Source organism: Globicephala melas, chromosome 1 (genome assembly GCF_963455315.2).
Source record: "Globicephala melas chromosome 1, mGloMel1.2, whole genome shotgun sequence".
Lineage (NCBI taxonomy): Eukaryota > Metazoa > Chordata > Mammalia > Artiodactyla > Delphinidae > Globicephala > Globicephala melas.
Genome location: NC_083314.1, coordinates 75832262 through 75847044, shown reverse-complemented (window position 1 = coordinate 75847044; position 14783 = coordinate 75832262). Strand labels below are relative to the sequence as shown.

General features: G+C 56.9%; 3 protein-coding genes across 11 annotated transcripts in view; 1 reads left to right on the top strand and 2 right to left on the bottom strand.

Annotated features, from left to right (window-relative positions):
• Window positions 1–651: 651 nt before the first annotated feature.
• Window positions 652–12269, bottom strand: THBS3 (thrombospondin 3). Of its 3 annotated transcripts, XM_030842224.3 has the most exons (23): window positions 10927–12192; window positions 9735–9941; window positions 8900–9156; window positions 8693–8795; window positions 7856–7882; window positions 7574–7656; window positions 7433–7484; window positions 7154–7302; window positions 6641–6781; window positions 6322–6399; window positions 5795–5947; window positions 5493–5603; window positions 5291–5398; window positions 4833–4992; window positions 4381–4499; window positions 4191–4243; window positions 3715–3908; window positions 3347–3525; window positions 3189–3237; window positions 2819–3015; window positions 2402–2574; window positions 1326–1465; window positions 652–1239 (listed from the first exon to the last, which is right to left on the bottom strand). In XM_030842224.3, the coding sequence occupies exons 1-23, from the start codon at window positions 11003–11005 to the stop codon at window positions 1181–1183; spliced, it is 2871 nt and encodes a 956-aa protein (XP_030698084.1). In that variant the 5' UTR covers window positions 11006–12192; the 3' UTR covers window positions 652–1180. The 3 variants fall into 3 exon arrangements, with proteins under 3 accessions (XP_030698084.1, XP_030698087.1, XP_030698089.1); XM_030842227.3 differs by lacking the exon at window positions 1326–1465 and having other exon boundaries at window positions 10927–12197; XM_030842229.2 differs by lacking the exons at window positions 652–1239; window positions 1326–1465; window positions 2402–2574 and having other exon boundaries at window positions 2876–3015; window positions 3189–3265; window positions 10927–12269.
• MTX1 (metaxin 1) overlaps window positions 11880–14783 on the top strand; it is a 5132-nt gene continuing 2228 nt past the window's right edge. Inside the window, 3 exon segments of the mRNA XM_030842244.3 lie at window positions 11880–12444; window positions 13424–13493; window positions 13622–13701. Of these exon segments, the coding sequence (XP_030698104.2) occupies window positions 11914–12444; window positions 13424–13493; window positions 13622–13701 (681 nt within the window). The 5' untranslated portion in view covers window positions 11880–11913.
• Window positions 13749–14783, bottom strand: part of GBA1 (glucosylceramidase beta 1) — a 21890-nt gene continuing 20855 nt past the window's right edge. For 4 of the 7 annotated variants that reach the window (XR_009563826.2, XR_009563824.2, XR_009563823.2 and 1 more), the window contains one exon: window positions 13749–13933. The gene's annotated coding sequence lies outside the window, so the exon portion shown is untranslated. Of the gene's footprint in view, window positions 13961–14783 lie in introns of all 7 variants that reach the window. The other 3 variants (XR_004036222.3, XM_030842235.3, XM_030842234.3) reach the window with 2 other exon arrangements.

Here is a 14783-nt window from a genome sequence, read left to right as displayed (position 1 = left end):
GGAAAGAGGAGAGGGACCACAGATCCCAGACGCGCGCGACTCCGCCGGCTTGGCGCGGCACTGTGCGGCAGCCAGACCCGGGGGCGGGCTCGGGGCCGGAGGGCGTTTACGTCATCGCGCCCGGGCGCGGGCCGGAGGCGGGGAAGCACCCCTACCCGCCGGCTAGAGAAAGGGCGAGTATCTAGGTGGGCGGCCCCAAAACTTCAACCCCTGGCGTTGCCAAGCAATAGCCATTCAGTTCGGTTGCTGGGACACGCGTCACCATAGCGACGGCTCCGCGCCGCGCAGCCTGAGTATTTAAAGAGCAAGCGCGCGCAACGCCCCGGCGTCTGAAAGCGGCCTTCCGGGATATCGCGGTCTCCCCTTCTACCCTTCTCCCCCCACCTTTACCACCCCCTTCACCCTCTTCCGGGCGCCAAGTCTCTCTGGCCTCCAAGGTGAACCTAACTCCCCAGCGCGTCCCGGGTTCTCGGGCTGGTCCGGCTTCAGGCGGTGGAGAGCGGGATTCCGGGCCCCGGGCGGGCGGGAGGGACGGGACGCGGTGCAGTGTTGTTCTTTCCCCCGCCAATATTGCACTCGTCCCGGCCTCCGGCCCCCTCGGCCCCCCGGCCTCCCCCTCACCCCGAGCGGGGCAGCCCCAGCCCTCCTGGCTCTCGAACCCGGCTGCTCTTAGACTGGAGTGTCGCCGCTGCCACCGTGAGTAAGTGGGGCTGGGAGGACTTTAGCCATCCTCCGACCACCACCCCATCCTTCACCTAACCTCCGTCCTTCACCTAACCCCCGTCCAGCACCTTCCTCACCGTGCCCCAAACTCAGACAAACCTCCTCTAGATCTCTAACTTCCATTCTACTAGTCCTCTCCCCGCCTCAGGTTTTTTCCTGCTCCCCACACTATCCCGGCAAAATCCCTAAAATAAGTAATTGCACTGGCTTAGAAAACAATTGGAACTTTATGGCAACGTGCTGTTGTCTTTCCTGGCGTTAATGCCTGAGAAATACCCCTCAAAAACTTCTCATGTCCTGAACAGTGGGGTCACCACACCTCTGGGGCTGAACTGATGGGTGCCAGAGGAGGTTCTGTGTTTGGCTGAGGGGCTGTAAATTAGACCCCAGGGTCTCCAGGATGGACCCCAAGGCCTGAGGATCTAAAATCAGGATTCTGAAGCCGGTGGCCACCTCTTCACACTCTTTCCTGGAGCAGCTGCCTCCGGAATGGCTCAAAGTCCTCGGGCACTGTGTCTGAGAAAGGAGATATGATTAAGGTCAGAAGAAGTGACTCCCATGAGGGCAGGAGAGGTCAGGCTGATCTCCGTCTGGAGCCTCACCATTGCATCGATACTGGAGATTGGACCAAATGATGTTTTCTTGGGAGAAGCAGAATACACCAAGACGCCCCCCTCGCATGGATGTGTCAATGATCACCCCAGAATCGGCCACTAGCTGGGAACCCTCATAAAGCTTCACCCTGTCCAGGATAGGGGTGTCCATTGGTGCTAGGGTGCCAGTGGACACTGTGCCACCATGACCTGGCCCTGTTCATCCCCAACCCCCCTTGGGCTCACCAGGCCTGAGAGAAGGGAGGTGGGGAAAAGGGAGGAAGGAAAGGGGAGGGAAGGGGGGTGCTTTTCTCAGGCCTGGGGCCCCTGGCTCTTTGTCCAGCCCCCTTTGCATCTCAAAGCACCAGCCGCATTCCAAGCGAGGATTGGGTTGCCATGACGATGAGTACAATGGGCTGGGGGGTGAAGTCACCAGCTTCCCAGGCTCTAGTCCACCCCCCCATCCCCTGTCCTGGTGCCCCGCAGCCCCAGGCACCTTAAAGGGGAACCAACCCAAGTCCCTGCACTCTGGGCTCTTGGCCATTGCCCCTCCCTTCCCTGCCATCCCCACCAAATAGGAAATGCAAAGTTGTGGACAGAGGGCTGAACTGAGAAGCCTCAGCCTCGCTGCTAAGAGGTGTGGAGTCTGGGTTTCCGTAAGCTCTTCTGTAAATGATGATCCCTTCCAGGTCAGACACTTTGATGAGGCAGGTTCTGGGCTGTCCCAGTGATGGGGCTGGATGTGATGTGCCTCTCCACAGACTGGCCTGGGGTTTGGAGGCTCCCAGACGCACCCTCATTTTACAGAGGGGAAAATGGGGCACAGAAAAAGAAGGACTTGCCCAACATTGCTTATAGGTCCTCGGCAGCACCAGCACCAGAGCCCAAGCTGCCTGGTGTTAGGAAGAAAGCAGGGCCAGGACAGCAAGTCTGTGGTGAGAGGGGAGGTAGAGAGAAGCGGTCCCAGTCCAGGCCCAATGGCATCAAGGCACTGAGTAGAGGGGAGGTCACTGGGGAGTCCCAGCTAGAGGTGAAGGGAAGGCTGGGCCTGGGGTCCCTTGGGAGGGCTCAGCCCCTCCCCTCACCGAATGTAGCCAACTTGAGGCCGGTGCAGCAGCTGCCAGCGGTAGGAAGTCTTGTCACGCCAGCCTACATTTCGTGGGTCAGTCCACAGCAGCCGTACCTGATCAGGGGTGTGACCTGTATGCCACAGGGCATTCCTGAGGTGCTCGCCTGGGCCAGACACTGATGTCACTGCCTAGGGGGCATCGGCAAACACAGTGGGTCAACCCCAGGACCCGACCGAGGGAAGACAGCAGGTTGGTAAGTGCAGGTGGAAAAGGGAGTCAGGAGAATATTCTGGAGCCCCAGGGAGCCAACCTCCAGGCCAGATGTCTGGGTAAGAGGGTTCCCCCTACTCAGGCAGTGGGGGAGGCCCCAGGGTTGGTGGGGGAGGCTTTGGGAAAGGGCCCTGGATTGGGGAATCTGGGCAGCTGCGGGACCTTGAGCTGTAGCCCGGGCTGGGCAACAGCCCGGAAAGGTGTGGCCTGCCAGTAGGTCTGCTCCGTTTGCTTCCACATGACCACGTAGAAGCGGCCACTGTCCTGATAGCTGAAGAGAAAGCCTGCGTAGTCATCATCAGTCACTGTGTTCACATGGAAGGTGCCTTCAAAGTCCACACCATTGAAAGCTGTATATCCTGGGGGCAGGTGGGTGGATGGGATCAGAGTCAGGGGCAGCAAAGCTACTGATGCCCATTGTGGGGTGGGGATGGGAAGGGGCGCCTGCTAAATGTGTGGCTGCATCCTCTGCCTGTAGGACCCCTCCATGGGGAAGTCATTGAAATTGCTGAATTGGGTGTCCCTTACATACCAACTGCCAGGCCGGGGTCACTGTTCATGGTCTGAACGATTTCCATGCCCTGGTGGTATGCAGTAAAGACAAAAGCCCTGGTCCAGGTGTGCTGCCCTCCTTAGGCCCTGCTCGCTAGTCTGGCCTGACAGCACCCGCCCAGCCCACTGCCCTAGTACCTGGTTGAGCACGACCCAGTTTGGGTCAATCTGAGCATCACCCTCAGGATCCAGGACGACGGTCTGATAGGCCCGAAAATCCGTGAGGGTTACCTCTGCACTTTCAGGGCACACGTCCAGGGGGTCAACCACTGCATCATTGTCAAAATCATCCTCACACACATCACCAACGCCATTGCCTGGGCAGGATGAAGCCAGGTCCTCAGGAAGGCCCTGGCCACTGCCAGTAGCCAACACTTCCACCTCTCGGGCCTTGAGATGTTGACCTCTCTCCACCACCCTGCCTTCCCTCACTCCCCAGCAAGGCCTGCCACTTCTCCCTGAGCAAAGCCCATGCCAGCCCAATCCTCTGAGGACTCCAGCCTTACCATCTGAGTCCTTCTGATTGGGATTAGGTACCAGGCGACAGTTATCAGGACCAGGAGGCATGTAATCTGGGACACCATCATTGTCATCGTCCCCATCACACTCATCTCCAAGTCCATCATTGTCTGAGTCCAGCTGGGAGCTGTTGGGCAGCTGTGGGCAATTGTCCTTAGTGTCCTGATGTCCATCGCCATCACTGTCCAGAAAAAGGCACCTAATAAAGGCTTTTAAAGGTACCACATCCTTCCCCACTCTTCTGCTTAGGAGTCTCTCTGGGGTTTACCCTGCATTCAGCCAGACCCCTTGCAGTCAGCCAAATGAGGTGAAGGTCCAGCAGTAAGAATGGAAGGTAGACTATGGGAATGACCTGCTACTCGATAGTAGTGGAGAGTTAAAGTTAGATCCTAGAGGGAATTGAGAACATACTAGAGGAAAGTAAAGTATCCCCTAACTTGCCATCTCTTGGCCAAAACCCTACCTGTCTTCATTGGTGTCACAGACATCCCCCACCAGGTCGCTGTCTGCATCTGTCTGAGAGAGAGGGACCCGTTCTCACCATCTCCTCTTGATAACTCTAAAGAGGGTGACCTGACCACTTCCCATCCAAAGGGCTGGGCTTCATCCACCAGTCACCCCACCCCTTCCCTGCCCTCTCCATTCCCCTGTACCTGGGTGGGATTGCTCATTTCAGGGCAGCTGTCGCAAGCATCTCCCACCCCGTCCTCATCCCTGTCTGTCTGCAGGGGGTTGGGGACTTTAGGGCAATTGTCCAATCCATTGGGGATGCCTAGAAGATATGCAGGTAACACAAGGTTATCACTAGAACGAATCACTCTGTCTTCTAGGTTGGTGAAAGCCCTGAGCTCTATCTCCCATCCAGAGGACGGCTGGTCAGGAAATCTGCCTGTAGCTTGTCTTATCCTCTTGCTCACTCCCTGCCTAACCCCACACCCTCCCTCACGTTCCCACTGACATCTGCCACAGGTAATCTCTCACCCAGGCTGACTTCCCCCAGGCATTGCCCTTCCCGAATTCTCAGCCTCCCCGCTTCATTCCCACCATCTCCAAATTCTTAGAGGTTTCCCAGCACGCGCCCCCCACCCCAGCCCCAGGCCTGCACCATCCCCATCCACGTCGTTGTCACAGGCATCCCCTTCCCCATTGCCATCTGTGTCTTTCTGGTCATTGTTGGGAACGTTGGGGCAGTTGTCACAGGCATCACCAAATGAATCTGTATCTGAGTTTTGCTGGTCCTTGTTGGGAAACAGCCGGCAGTTGTCCTGAGGTGGGAGGGAAAGAGTCAGGCCTCCCTTGAACCACTGGCCACCTCGCATCTTCCTCATCCCTGTACCCTTGTCTACAATCACCACTCCTGTGATGACCCACCTGCTTGGCTCCGTCCCACCCACCCAAATTCCCTGTAGTCCACCTCATCGTGGGCACCAGGTTTATGGCTCCCTAACGTGGAGTATTAGGGCCCCTCCTCAGGAGCTGCCAGTGGCCAATGGAGGACAGGGTTATGGGACAAGGCAACAGCGTCACAGAGAAGCTGGAAAGGTCAGGACATCTGGGAGCCACCTCAACATTCTTGATCCCGTCCCCGTCAGCATCATCATCACACTGGTCCCCCACACCGTCGTTATCAGCATCTTCCTGCCCAGAGTTGGGTGTCAGAAGGCAGTTGTCCTAAAGGTCAAGGGGAGGAAATGGATGGATGAGTTCTGTCCTATCCCAGCCTGGGGTGCCCTATCCTGCTCACTTGCCCGCCTGCCCCCAGCACCTGCTTGCAGTGTTTGTTGTTGTCCATGCAGGGCAGCGCCTGGTCCGGGTAGCCATCAATGTCTGTGTCGGGTCCACACACATTCCCGTTCCCAGCCCAGCCCACGTTACACTGGGGCAACACAAAGGGTGGGAGTTAGTGGTCTGGGCTGGCTCCCCACACCCCACCCTCTTCAGGCTCTATTTTCACCAACCAGTTTCTGGGCCTGGGCCCACCTCCCTTTCCCATGCAAGCCCCCATACCAGTCCCTAAACATGGTCACACACACACCCCTTTTCTTCCAAGCCCCAGGCCTAGCTCACCGAGCAGGACACTGCACCATTGCGTTCAAAGAGACAGTGCGCGTGGACATGGCAGGGGCTGTGGGTCGGGCTGTGGCAGGTCCGGGCTGGGAAGCAGCCCTGGCTCTGGTTGCCCAAGAAGCCCAAGCGACAGGGACCACACTTGAAAGAACCCTAAGAGTAGGGAGGCAGTGTCTCAGGAAGGAGGGTCAGCCCACCACAACCAGCAACATCCCCATCCCCTGAGGGGTGTAGGAGGGACCCTCACAGCTAATAGGACAGGTCCATTACTTATCTCCTTTAGGTTCTCCTCACAACTTTTTAAGGAGGGTAATAGCCCCATTTCTCAAGCGAGGATGCTGAGGCTCAGAAAAGGTAAATAACTTGCTAAAGGCCATGGCTAGTAAGAGGCAGAATCAGAATTCCAAACCGGGTCCGTGTTGAACACCTACCACATGTAATGTCCTAGGGAAGGAGGAGGGGAAGCAGGAAATCTGAAGAGGGGGTTGCACATTCCCACCACCCAGACACTCAGGTGTTCAGCTCACCACAGTATTGGTGCAGATGGAGTTTGGGTCGCAGCCACCATTGTTACCATCATTGCATTCATCAATATCGTTGCAGACCTGAAGGGGCAGACTTTGGGTAGAACCAGACCTACGGTGGGTCTCCTCAGATACAGGAGAGAGCACTGGTGTGGCTTTATCTTTGAACATAGACATGAAGCCCAGACCGAAAACCAATGCGAAGCTGGCAGATGAGCCAGGAGCCTCATCCCATTTATCACAAGGGCTCCACATCCAACCCAGAAGCCCCCCGCCCCTGCAAAGCCAAGATCTTTTGTCCACAGACTCTACCCAACCTGACCTGTTTGCTAGCCCGGGCGTAGTCGATGCCCACACCAGACACCCGTGTGCCTTTGTAGCCTCGGGGACAGGCTTCACAGTGGAAGCCAGGCATGGTGTTGACGCAGCTGGAGCCCGGGAAACAAGGGTCCGCGTGAGCACACTGGGGACCAAACGAGAAGAGGTCAGGCCCCTGCCTGTGATCCCAGGACCACTGTTCCTGGTCTCCCTGTTTGCAGACCTCCCCTCCCCAACCTCATCTATGCTCTGATCCCACCCCCAGCCTCCTGTGGGTTCCCTCCTAGCCAGCCCTCTCAAAATGCCCCTGCCACTCTCCCAGCTCCTTCCCTGCGTGGCCCTGCAGTCTTCCTCCCAGACTTGTCTCCCTCCCTTCTCATATGTATTTTCTGGTCTCCAGCCTCTCCTAAACCCAGGGTTCCTCTGCTTCTGACCAACATTCACCCCACCTTCTTGGGCCTCTCCTAACTCCCTCACCCCAGCTTTCTGTGCCCTTCCAGAAAGGGTCCTCACCCACCTCATTGATGTCTGTGCAGTGGGTGCCGTTGCCCTGTAGGCCAGGGGGGCAGGGCCCACATCGGTAGCCGGGGTACTCATACACTTCCATGCAGTCCACGCCTCGGAAGCAGGGGTTGGGGCTGCAGTGGGAACGCTGTTCATGGAAGCCTGGGTGGGGGGTGGGCACAGTCAGAGTCACCTAGAAGTCACCATTTAATTCACCAGAAGTGGAGGCCAAAGCCCTGGGGTGGGGAGCACACTGATGCCACCTGGAGCCCTCCCCTACTCTCCTACTCACCGCACACCTGACACTCCATGATGGTGTTTCGGATCAGGGACATTTCTTTCACCTGGTAGACAGAAGGATGGGGCGGAGTCAGCTCTTGGCATCTGCCACCCCACCCCAGAATCAGCGCCACCCTTCACCGGCCCACTAAACCTGGTCTCGGATGTCATCCCGCAGCTCTACCAGGATCTGGTTGAAGAGGGTGAGTTGGGTGACCAGCGCCTTGGTCTGCTCCCCTGTCAGGGTCCAGGGTGCAGAGAGGCTCAGAACTGGGGCACCAGCCCCGGGCCCTCTCTGGGTAATAAGCCAGGTGCTGCCACTGCTGCCCACCCAGCTTTAAACCCCACCCCATTCCCGGCGGGAAAGGACTTAGTTTCAGGCAGCTGCTCCTCCCCCGCATCCTCATGCCCCTTCAGCTCAGCGAGGCCTACTCACCTAGGATGGAGTGCAGTGCGTTGGCCACTAGAGAGGACAAGAAAACACAGAGGGTGGACATGTGAGGAGGGGCCTGGCTGGTAAGGAGGAGGGAGGGAACAGGAACAAAGGGCTGGAGTCTTGGAATAAAGATGTGGTGTCGAATGGTAGGAGGGCAGTGGTGATGCGCAAGCAGCACCTGCCCCCTCCACTGGATGAGGGTCCCTCTAAGGGAGCCGCCTCACAGATAGTCGAAACCCAAATCCTCCTGTTCCTAGGCATGGTAGTGGCAGAAGGGATCCAAGTGAGAGGTGACCCGAAGCAGGGCCAGGGCCCCAGTACATTCCATTTCCTCCCTCCCAAGCTTCCACCACAAGAGCTCTTTGAAATATCTGGGAGAAGTGGACATTTTATTTAGGTAAGAGCCTCTGAGCATCCCTGTTAGAGAGACCAGGCAGATGGGCAGTGCTTAGGGAAATGGCTGGTAGGTGACAGATGCCAGTGGGAGCTAAAAAAGACTCAAGACCCTTAGCTCAGTCAACCAAGAAAGACCAAGCAGCTAACTTCCTCACCCCCACGCAGAGTTCTTCAGAGTTATACTCTTTTTTTGGATCATTTTATTTTTCTGGCCACCCTGGTAGGTGGGATGACCTTAAAGGAGATTTTTTTGACCCACACCTCCTGCTGGGATGGTATTATTTGGAGATCATAGAGTCGGAGGTGAAGGAGATTTGGGGTCACAGAGTCAGAATCCCCAGGAATAGGTGAGCCGAAAGAACTGCTGTTAAGGGGGAGGGAGGTCAAGAGGATGGGAGGGACCCGGGGTCCAGGATGTCAGCTAACAGAAGTCTGTGTTACCTGCACTGTGGATAGACTCATCCCCCTGGAACGGACACTCACTCAGGGCTCCGACCCGGGCCATGGACCCGCCCAGAATCATTTTCATAGATTCCACGAAGCCCTGGGGGGACAGAAACAGAGTAGGGTGGGAGGACCTACCAATTCTTCCTCCCACCGGTGCAAACTGTTTCACAGACACTCAGGGGGTCCTCCTTTCCTGCTCACCTGCATCCTCAAATAAGCCTTCTGTCCCGTCCTAATCTCCAGCCCACTGACTTCCGCTGGAGGAATGGGGGCCAGGGCCGGAAGGCCAGCATGCTGGTCACCCAGTTTGCAGTCCACATAGAGATGCAGGGCAGGGCTGGGTCTGGACGGACCTCGGAGTCGCAGGAGAGCCGTGTGTGTGCGCCCGTCAGCCAGGCCTGCTTGCTGTAGGTTCACTGCATGGACTTTGCCATCTTCCCGCTGGTACCGCACCAGCACTGCCCAGAAGGGGAGGTCAGTATGCGCACCGTCCCCCATCCCATCTCCCAGCTGAGAGACGGGATGGATCAATTCTTCTGAATACCACATCTCTAGGACTATCATTCCTTATCCAGCTATGTATCTCTCAACACCTTGTACATAATAGGTACACGAAAAATGTTTTCCAAATTGATTCAAAGACTAGGACTTTCTTAGTCTTCAGTGTCATCAAATCACTCTCTCCCGTTAGGGTGGCAGCTGGTTCCGTACCCACTGAACCGTCCCAGTGATCTGAGACAGCTCAGATCCCTGGGACACAGTGATACCACTTCTGGGGCACAGAGACATGCCTCCCCTCCCCCCAGGCATTCCCACATACAACTCCCATTCCTACAGATGCCTCACCCTATTGTTTGGGTGCCTGGCCTCCTGAGGCACCTCCTAAGCACCAGGTGCCCCTGGTGCCTGGACACAGCCTGATGGGTCCACGGTCCCCACGGGAGCCCAAGGAGAATTAAGAGGGATCTGAGAGTGGGGATGAGGAAGAGTGCTCAAAGGGGTCACCACGGCAGGAAAGGAGATGCCCACCAGTCACCTTTGTTGATCTTGCCCACAACAGAGGCCTCCAGCCATCGTGTGTTGTCTTGGCGAGAGTAGAGGCCGAAGAGGACACCACCCTGCTTGGGGGGCAGGCGGAAGGTGGACAAGAGATAGATGTCCCCAGCAGTGAGCAGGGCTGTCCGTATCTTCTCCACCACAGCTACCATCTGCCGGGACTCGCCCACAGTCAGCAGGTCAATCACTGGTCACGCAGGGATGATCAAGGTCAGACCCCTGTCAAATGCTAAGGCCTGCTCTCTCCTCTGAGCCTTCGGGGGTGGGGCATCCTTCATCACCACCCGACAGTGTTAGTCACCTCCTGGAAATTCAGCCCTTGTCGCCATCAGAGGACAAGGCATTGTGCCTTCCTTACTGCCACTCTGGGAACCAGCAGGCCTGAGGCTCACTTGGAAATACAGAAACAGCACCCCGCAAACTTGAGATGCTCCCACCAGGTGGCGCAAAGGAGTCACTGTGCTGATCCCAGGCAGGAGTAGCACCTGGTGCCCACAGCACAGAAATAGGAAGGCAGTTTCTCTTTACACGGCTGGGTTTGGCTCATTCCACACCCTAGTGCCCCTCCTCCCATCCTGGGGGTTCAGCATGCTCGCTCTGGATGAGAACAGCTGCTCACTGAAGGCTCCGACCCTCCTACTGTCTGGCTCTCTCCTACAGGAACGTACGACCCAGCTCCTCTGCCTCCTGCGTCCTGGCCAATCTGTGGTTTCCCTTCCAGCCAGCAAAGAATCTGTGCCTGTGTCATCTGCTCCAGCTACCTCTCCCACAGCCACAGGCCCATCCTACCACCAGACCTCCAGGAGGGCCCAGACCTCTCGGTCCCCACCCCCCCATCCCGTTCTTAGGTAGCCAGGAGCCCAGGGGTGAAAGAAGCCACCTTTGAGCTGCTCTCCCAAACCCTGGGGTGCCTGGGGTTGCTCAGACACCAACCCAGCCAGGCAGCCCTAGCTAGCATCCAGCTCCTGAGTCCTCTGCCCTGGCCAGCTCCCACTCATCCACCACCTTCTGGTGTCAACTCCTCCCCAAAGGGCCATAATTTCATCAACTCTTCTCTCTGATTCAGTGTCAGGACTCTCCCCTCTCCTTTTGCCCACATGCTCCCTGCTATTAGGCTGGGGGCAAAAGGGGAGGAGGCAGAGAGGGGGCTAAGAAGATTGGTACAGGCTTACCCTGCAGGTCCTGACTGGCAGATGTGAAAGTGCAAAGGAGGAGAAGAGCCAGGGCCCCCCGAAGTTCCTGCGTCTCCATGCCGCTCAGCCGGCTCACTACCCCTGGCAGGCAGGCGGCTGGGAGGGGAAAAGGCTAGGCGGAGAGCAGGAGCGGGGGGGCGGAGGGACTGGAAGGGGGAGTTGAAGGGGGGGCCGGCAGGCGGTGAGGGGGGGGGCTGAAACAAAGAGCTGCCAATCACCCTGGAGGCATACCCAGCTCCGGGAACCAGGGGCACTGGGGAAGAGTCCTGGAGGCCTCCTTGCCTCTTCCTAATGGTGCTCTCCCCCAGGTGCCTCCCTCTCTCCCGGCATCTCGCTGTTGGGGGCTGCTACCGAATGCTACTGTTTTCTGGAAGCCACAGTTGGGGAAGGCAGGAACCCTTGGCGGGGCAGTGCCAGACAGTGGGCATTATTCCACAGCTGGCATGAGAGAATTCCAAGGGAGTGGCCGAAACTAGCTCCCTGTAGTGCCCAGGGGATGGCCGCATGGCATGAAGTTTGCTGCTCGGATAGAGCAAGTGCTCTTTGTTGGGGGAGGGGGGGCATGACTTGTGCTTGCGCCTCCGTTTTTCCCTCATTCCTAGGAAAACTTCGAGTCTGGAAGCGTCCGCTGGGAACTGGAGGGAGAGTCTAAAACAGTGGTCAGTGAGGTTGAAGAAATCAGGAAAGAGGAAAGGGACACCAAGGACAGGAGTAGACCAAAGGACAGGCCAGGAGCCGGGGGCCAGACTGGGAACACTGGGGGTACCGGCGGACAGGCCGTGACCCGGATGAAGCAGAGGGGCGCCTCTGTTCCCGTTACCAAGGCAACAGCCCGCGAGCCCCACCTCCCCTTCCCCCACTCAGGCCCAGCCCGGCCTCGCTCCGGCCGCCGCCACCGCCCCTGTTTTGTTTCCATGGCAACAGGAGGCGCGGGGCCGGTTCCAAACATAACGCGCTGTGGAAAACATGCAGCTCGGGGGACCCCCCCCCACCCCCGCAGCCCCCGCTCGGGGCCGAGCCCTGCGGGGCCCCCAGAGCAGCCCAGACCTCGTGCAGATTTGCGAGGGCCCCCAGAGCCCGTCCAGGAGCACAAAACCCCCCTCTCCTAGGCCCGCCGCGCCTTCGGGGGTTCAGGGCTCCCCTCGGCCGAGGTACCCTGACTCTCCAAGGCGCGCCGCGCTGAGAGCCCTTCCCCCCTTCGCGAGCCACCTCTGGATCAGGCGGCGTCCGCCCTCCCCCGAAGCCCTCGGCCCCGCCCCACGCCGTCAGGCAGCCTCTCTGGCCGGGATAAGCCGCGCCCTCCTGAGGGCCTCCCCCGGCTCTCCACTGCGATCCGCCTGAGGGGCTGGGGGCGGATCCGCACAGTGGAGGGCGGAAGCGCAGGGGGAGGTGCTTCCGGGACAGAGGGCGGGCAAGATGGCGGCGCCCATGGAGCTGTTCTGCTGGTCAGGGGGCTGGGGCCTGCCCTCAGTGGACCTGGACAGCCTGGCCGTGCTGGTGAGGAGCGGCGCCGGCGCCCTCTGCTGCGCCCTGGAGGACTGGGGAGGGGGCCCGGACTAGCCGGTCATCCGAATTTTGCCAGGGCGCCTCAGCACGCGTGCAATGGGGGAAACTGAGGCCATCAAAGAGCGTGACTGGCCGGTATAGACTCAGTGTCCTGTGTCGTAGCAGCCTAGGTTTTGTTTAGCGATGGAAAGAGGCCTGATCAGGGGTTCAGAAGATGAGTTTTAGTTCTTGAACATCCATTTACTGGCTCTGTGACCTTGGGACGATCCCTTCTTTCTGGGCGCTGTTTCTTCATCCAGAGGTTTACTAAGGCTGGACGATCTCAGGGTTCTCCGGCTCGGCATTGCTGCTTTCTCCTCAGCCTCCCTTTCCTCCTCCTCAATCAACAGCATTTACTGAGTTTATTCTTTATTTAACCAAAGGGCCCACAGCCAGGCTCTGTAGAAAATGCTTTGGAGCCAGGCAGACTAGTTCACTTCACACATTCACTCACTCATTTAATAAGCATGTATTAGGCCTCTTCCAAATACTAAACATTGGCATGCAAAGATGAATAGCATTTGGTCCCTCCCCTGAAGTTGTTTACAGAAAGATAGACGTGTCAGCAAATAAGTGTAATAAAATGTTCAGGTGCTAAGTTATAAGTAGGAACAGGCCATAGAGACTGCCCAGGAAGGAATGGTTAGTGCTTCCAAATGAGGCTAGGTGTTCACCAGGTAGATGGCAGGAGAGGAGAGAGAGGGAAGGATTTTCTTGGCTGACTTGTAATCATGGACATGTCCATAATCTCTGTGAGCCTTGTGTTGCCCATTGTAAAATGGGAACAGTAATGTCTACCTCTTTTTTTGTGAGGCAATTCCTAAGCATAGGGCATAGCACAAAAGGTATTCAATAAATGTTATTTCTTTTCTTGATTCCCCTGTGGGGGCCATGTCCCTGGCCTCTCTGCCTTCTGCTTCCTTCCCTGCAGACCTATGCCAGATTTACTGGTGCCCCACTCAAGGTGCACAAGATCACCAACCCCTGGCGGAGCCCTTCAGGTACCCAGTGTCCCTGGGGGGTGAGGAAGGGAGTGTACAAGGGGAAGAGCAGGAGACAGACAGGGATGTGGTGCAGTTATGTATGGATAGGCAGCTCTCTGGTGGACATACTTCTTTCTCAACGTCAGGAACTCTGCCTGCCCTTCAGACCAGTCATGGAGAGGTCATCTCAGTACCACACAAGATCATCACCCACCTTCGAAAAGAGGTAGGTGGCTTGGGTAGGGGGGCTGCCAGTGAGAGACGTTCAGTCAATTCAGTGCAACACACATTTATTGAGTACCAAATATATGCCAAACCAGACACAGGGGACCGAGCTTCAAGGAACATATAGTCTGGTTGAGGAGACACAGACATGTTGCTGTGATGTAGTAAGTAGCAGGGTAGAGATTCAGCTAGGCCACTGTCAAGGCATCTGGAGGCACAATGACTTCTGCCTGCTGGGTGAGGAGGGAGAGATGAACAGGCTGATGACACATGGAAGGGAAAGGAGAGTAGGAGAGAACAGTTGGCTCAGATGAGGTCCTCAAAGATGAGACCAGAAAAAAAAAGATGGCACCAGACAGGGATTGCTAAGGGCCATTGCCCTTTTTTCAGGGACCAGGTTGGGCTTTATAATATGGGGCTCAGGATGGACGAGGCTCAGAGCCAGGGTGGGGAAGTTGAGAGAGCATTACGAGAGGATTGGGGAGGCCTAGGCTGTGCTTTTCACTGTCATTGGCTGTGTGACCTTGAGCAAATTGCTTAACCTCTCAGAGCCGTAAGCTTCTTATTTGTAAAACTATGGGGCTTAGCCAGGATGCTTTCCAAGGGCTCTTCTAGTTTCATGGTCTAGTTCCAAAAGTGAACATATTGTCAGAAATGGGGCCCTTATTCATTTCTACTTTCCCAAAGGTGGAGGAACCAGGGAATTAATGGAGGCTTGAGAGGGGATCCAGGTAAAAGCCAGAGTTCCTGGCGGGACTGGGCTATTGTTGCCTTATGTATGAACACAGTTTTCCCAGTTTCCAAAGAGTTTTCTCCTCCTAAAGAAAGATTATTATCCCTATTCCATGAGGGAGAATGAGGCTCAGAGAGATTTAAGGATCACACTCAAGAGGTTATTTGGGGACAGCGTTTACTCAGGATATGGAGGAGGGTGCTGAGGAGCAGATACTGGAGCCTACAAGGTGTGGCAGGCTGAGACCTGGGGGTATGGTTGGAATGTGTGTGGTGGTGGCGCCTGGGCCATGGAATGACATAGAAGAAACACCCAAGAGCTGGGCACTGGGGCCCTAGACGTGGGTTCAC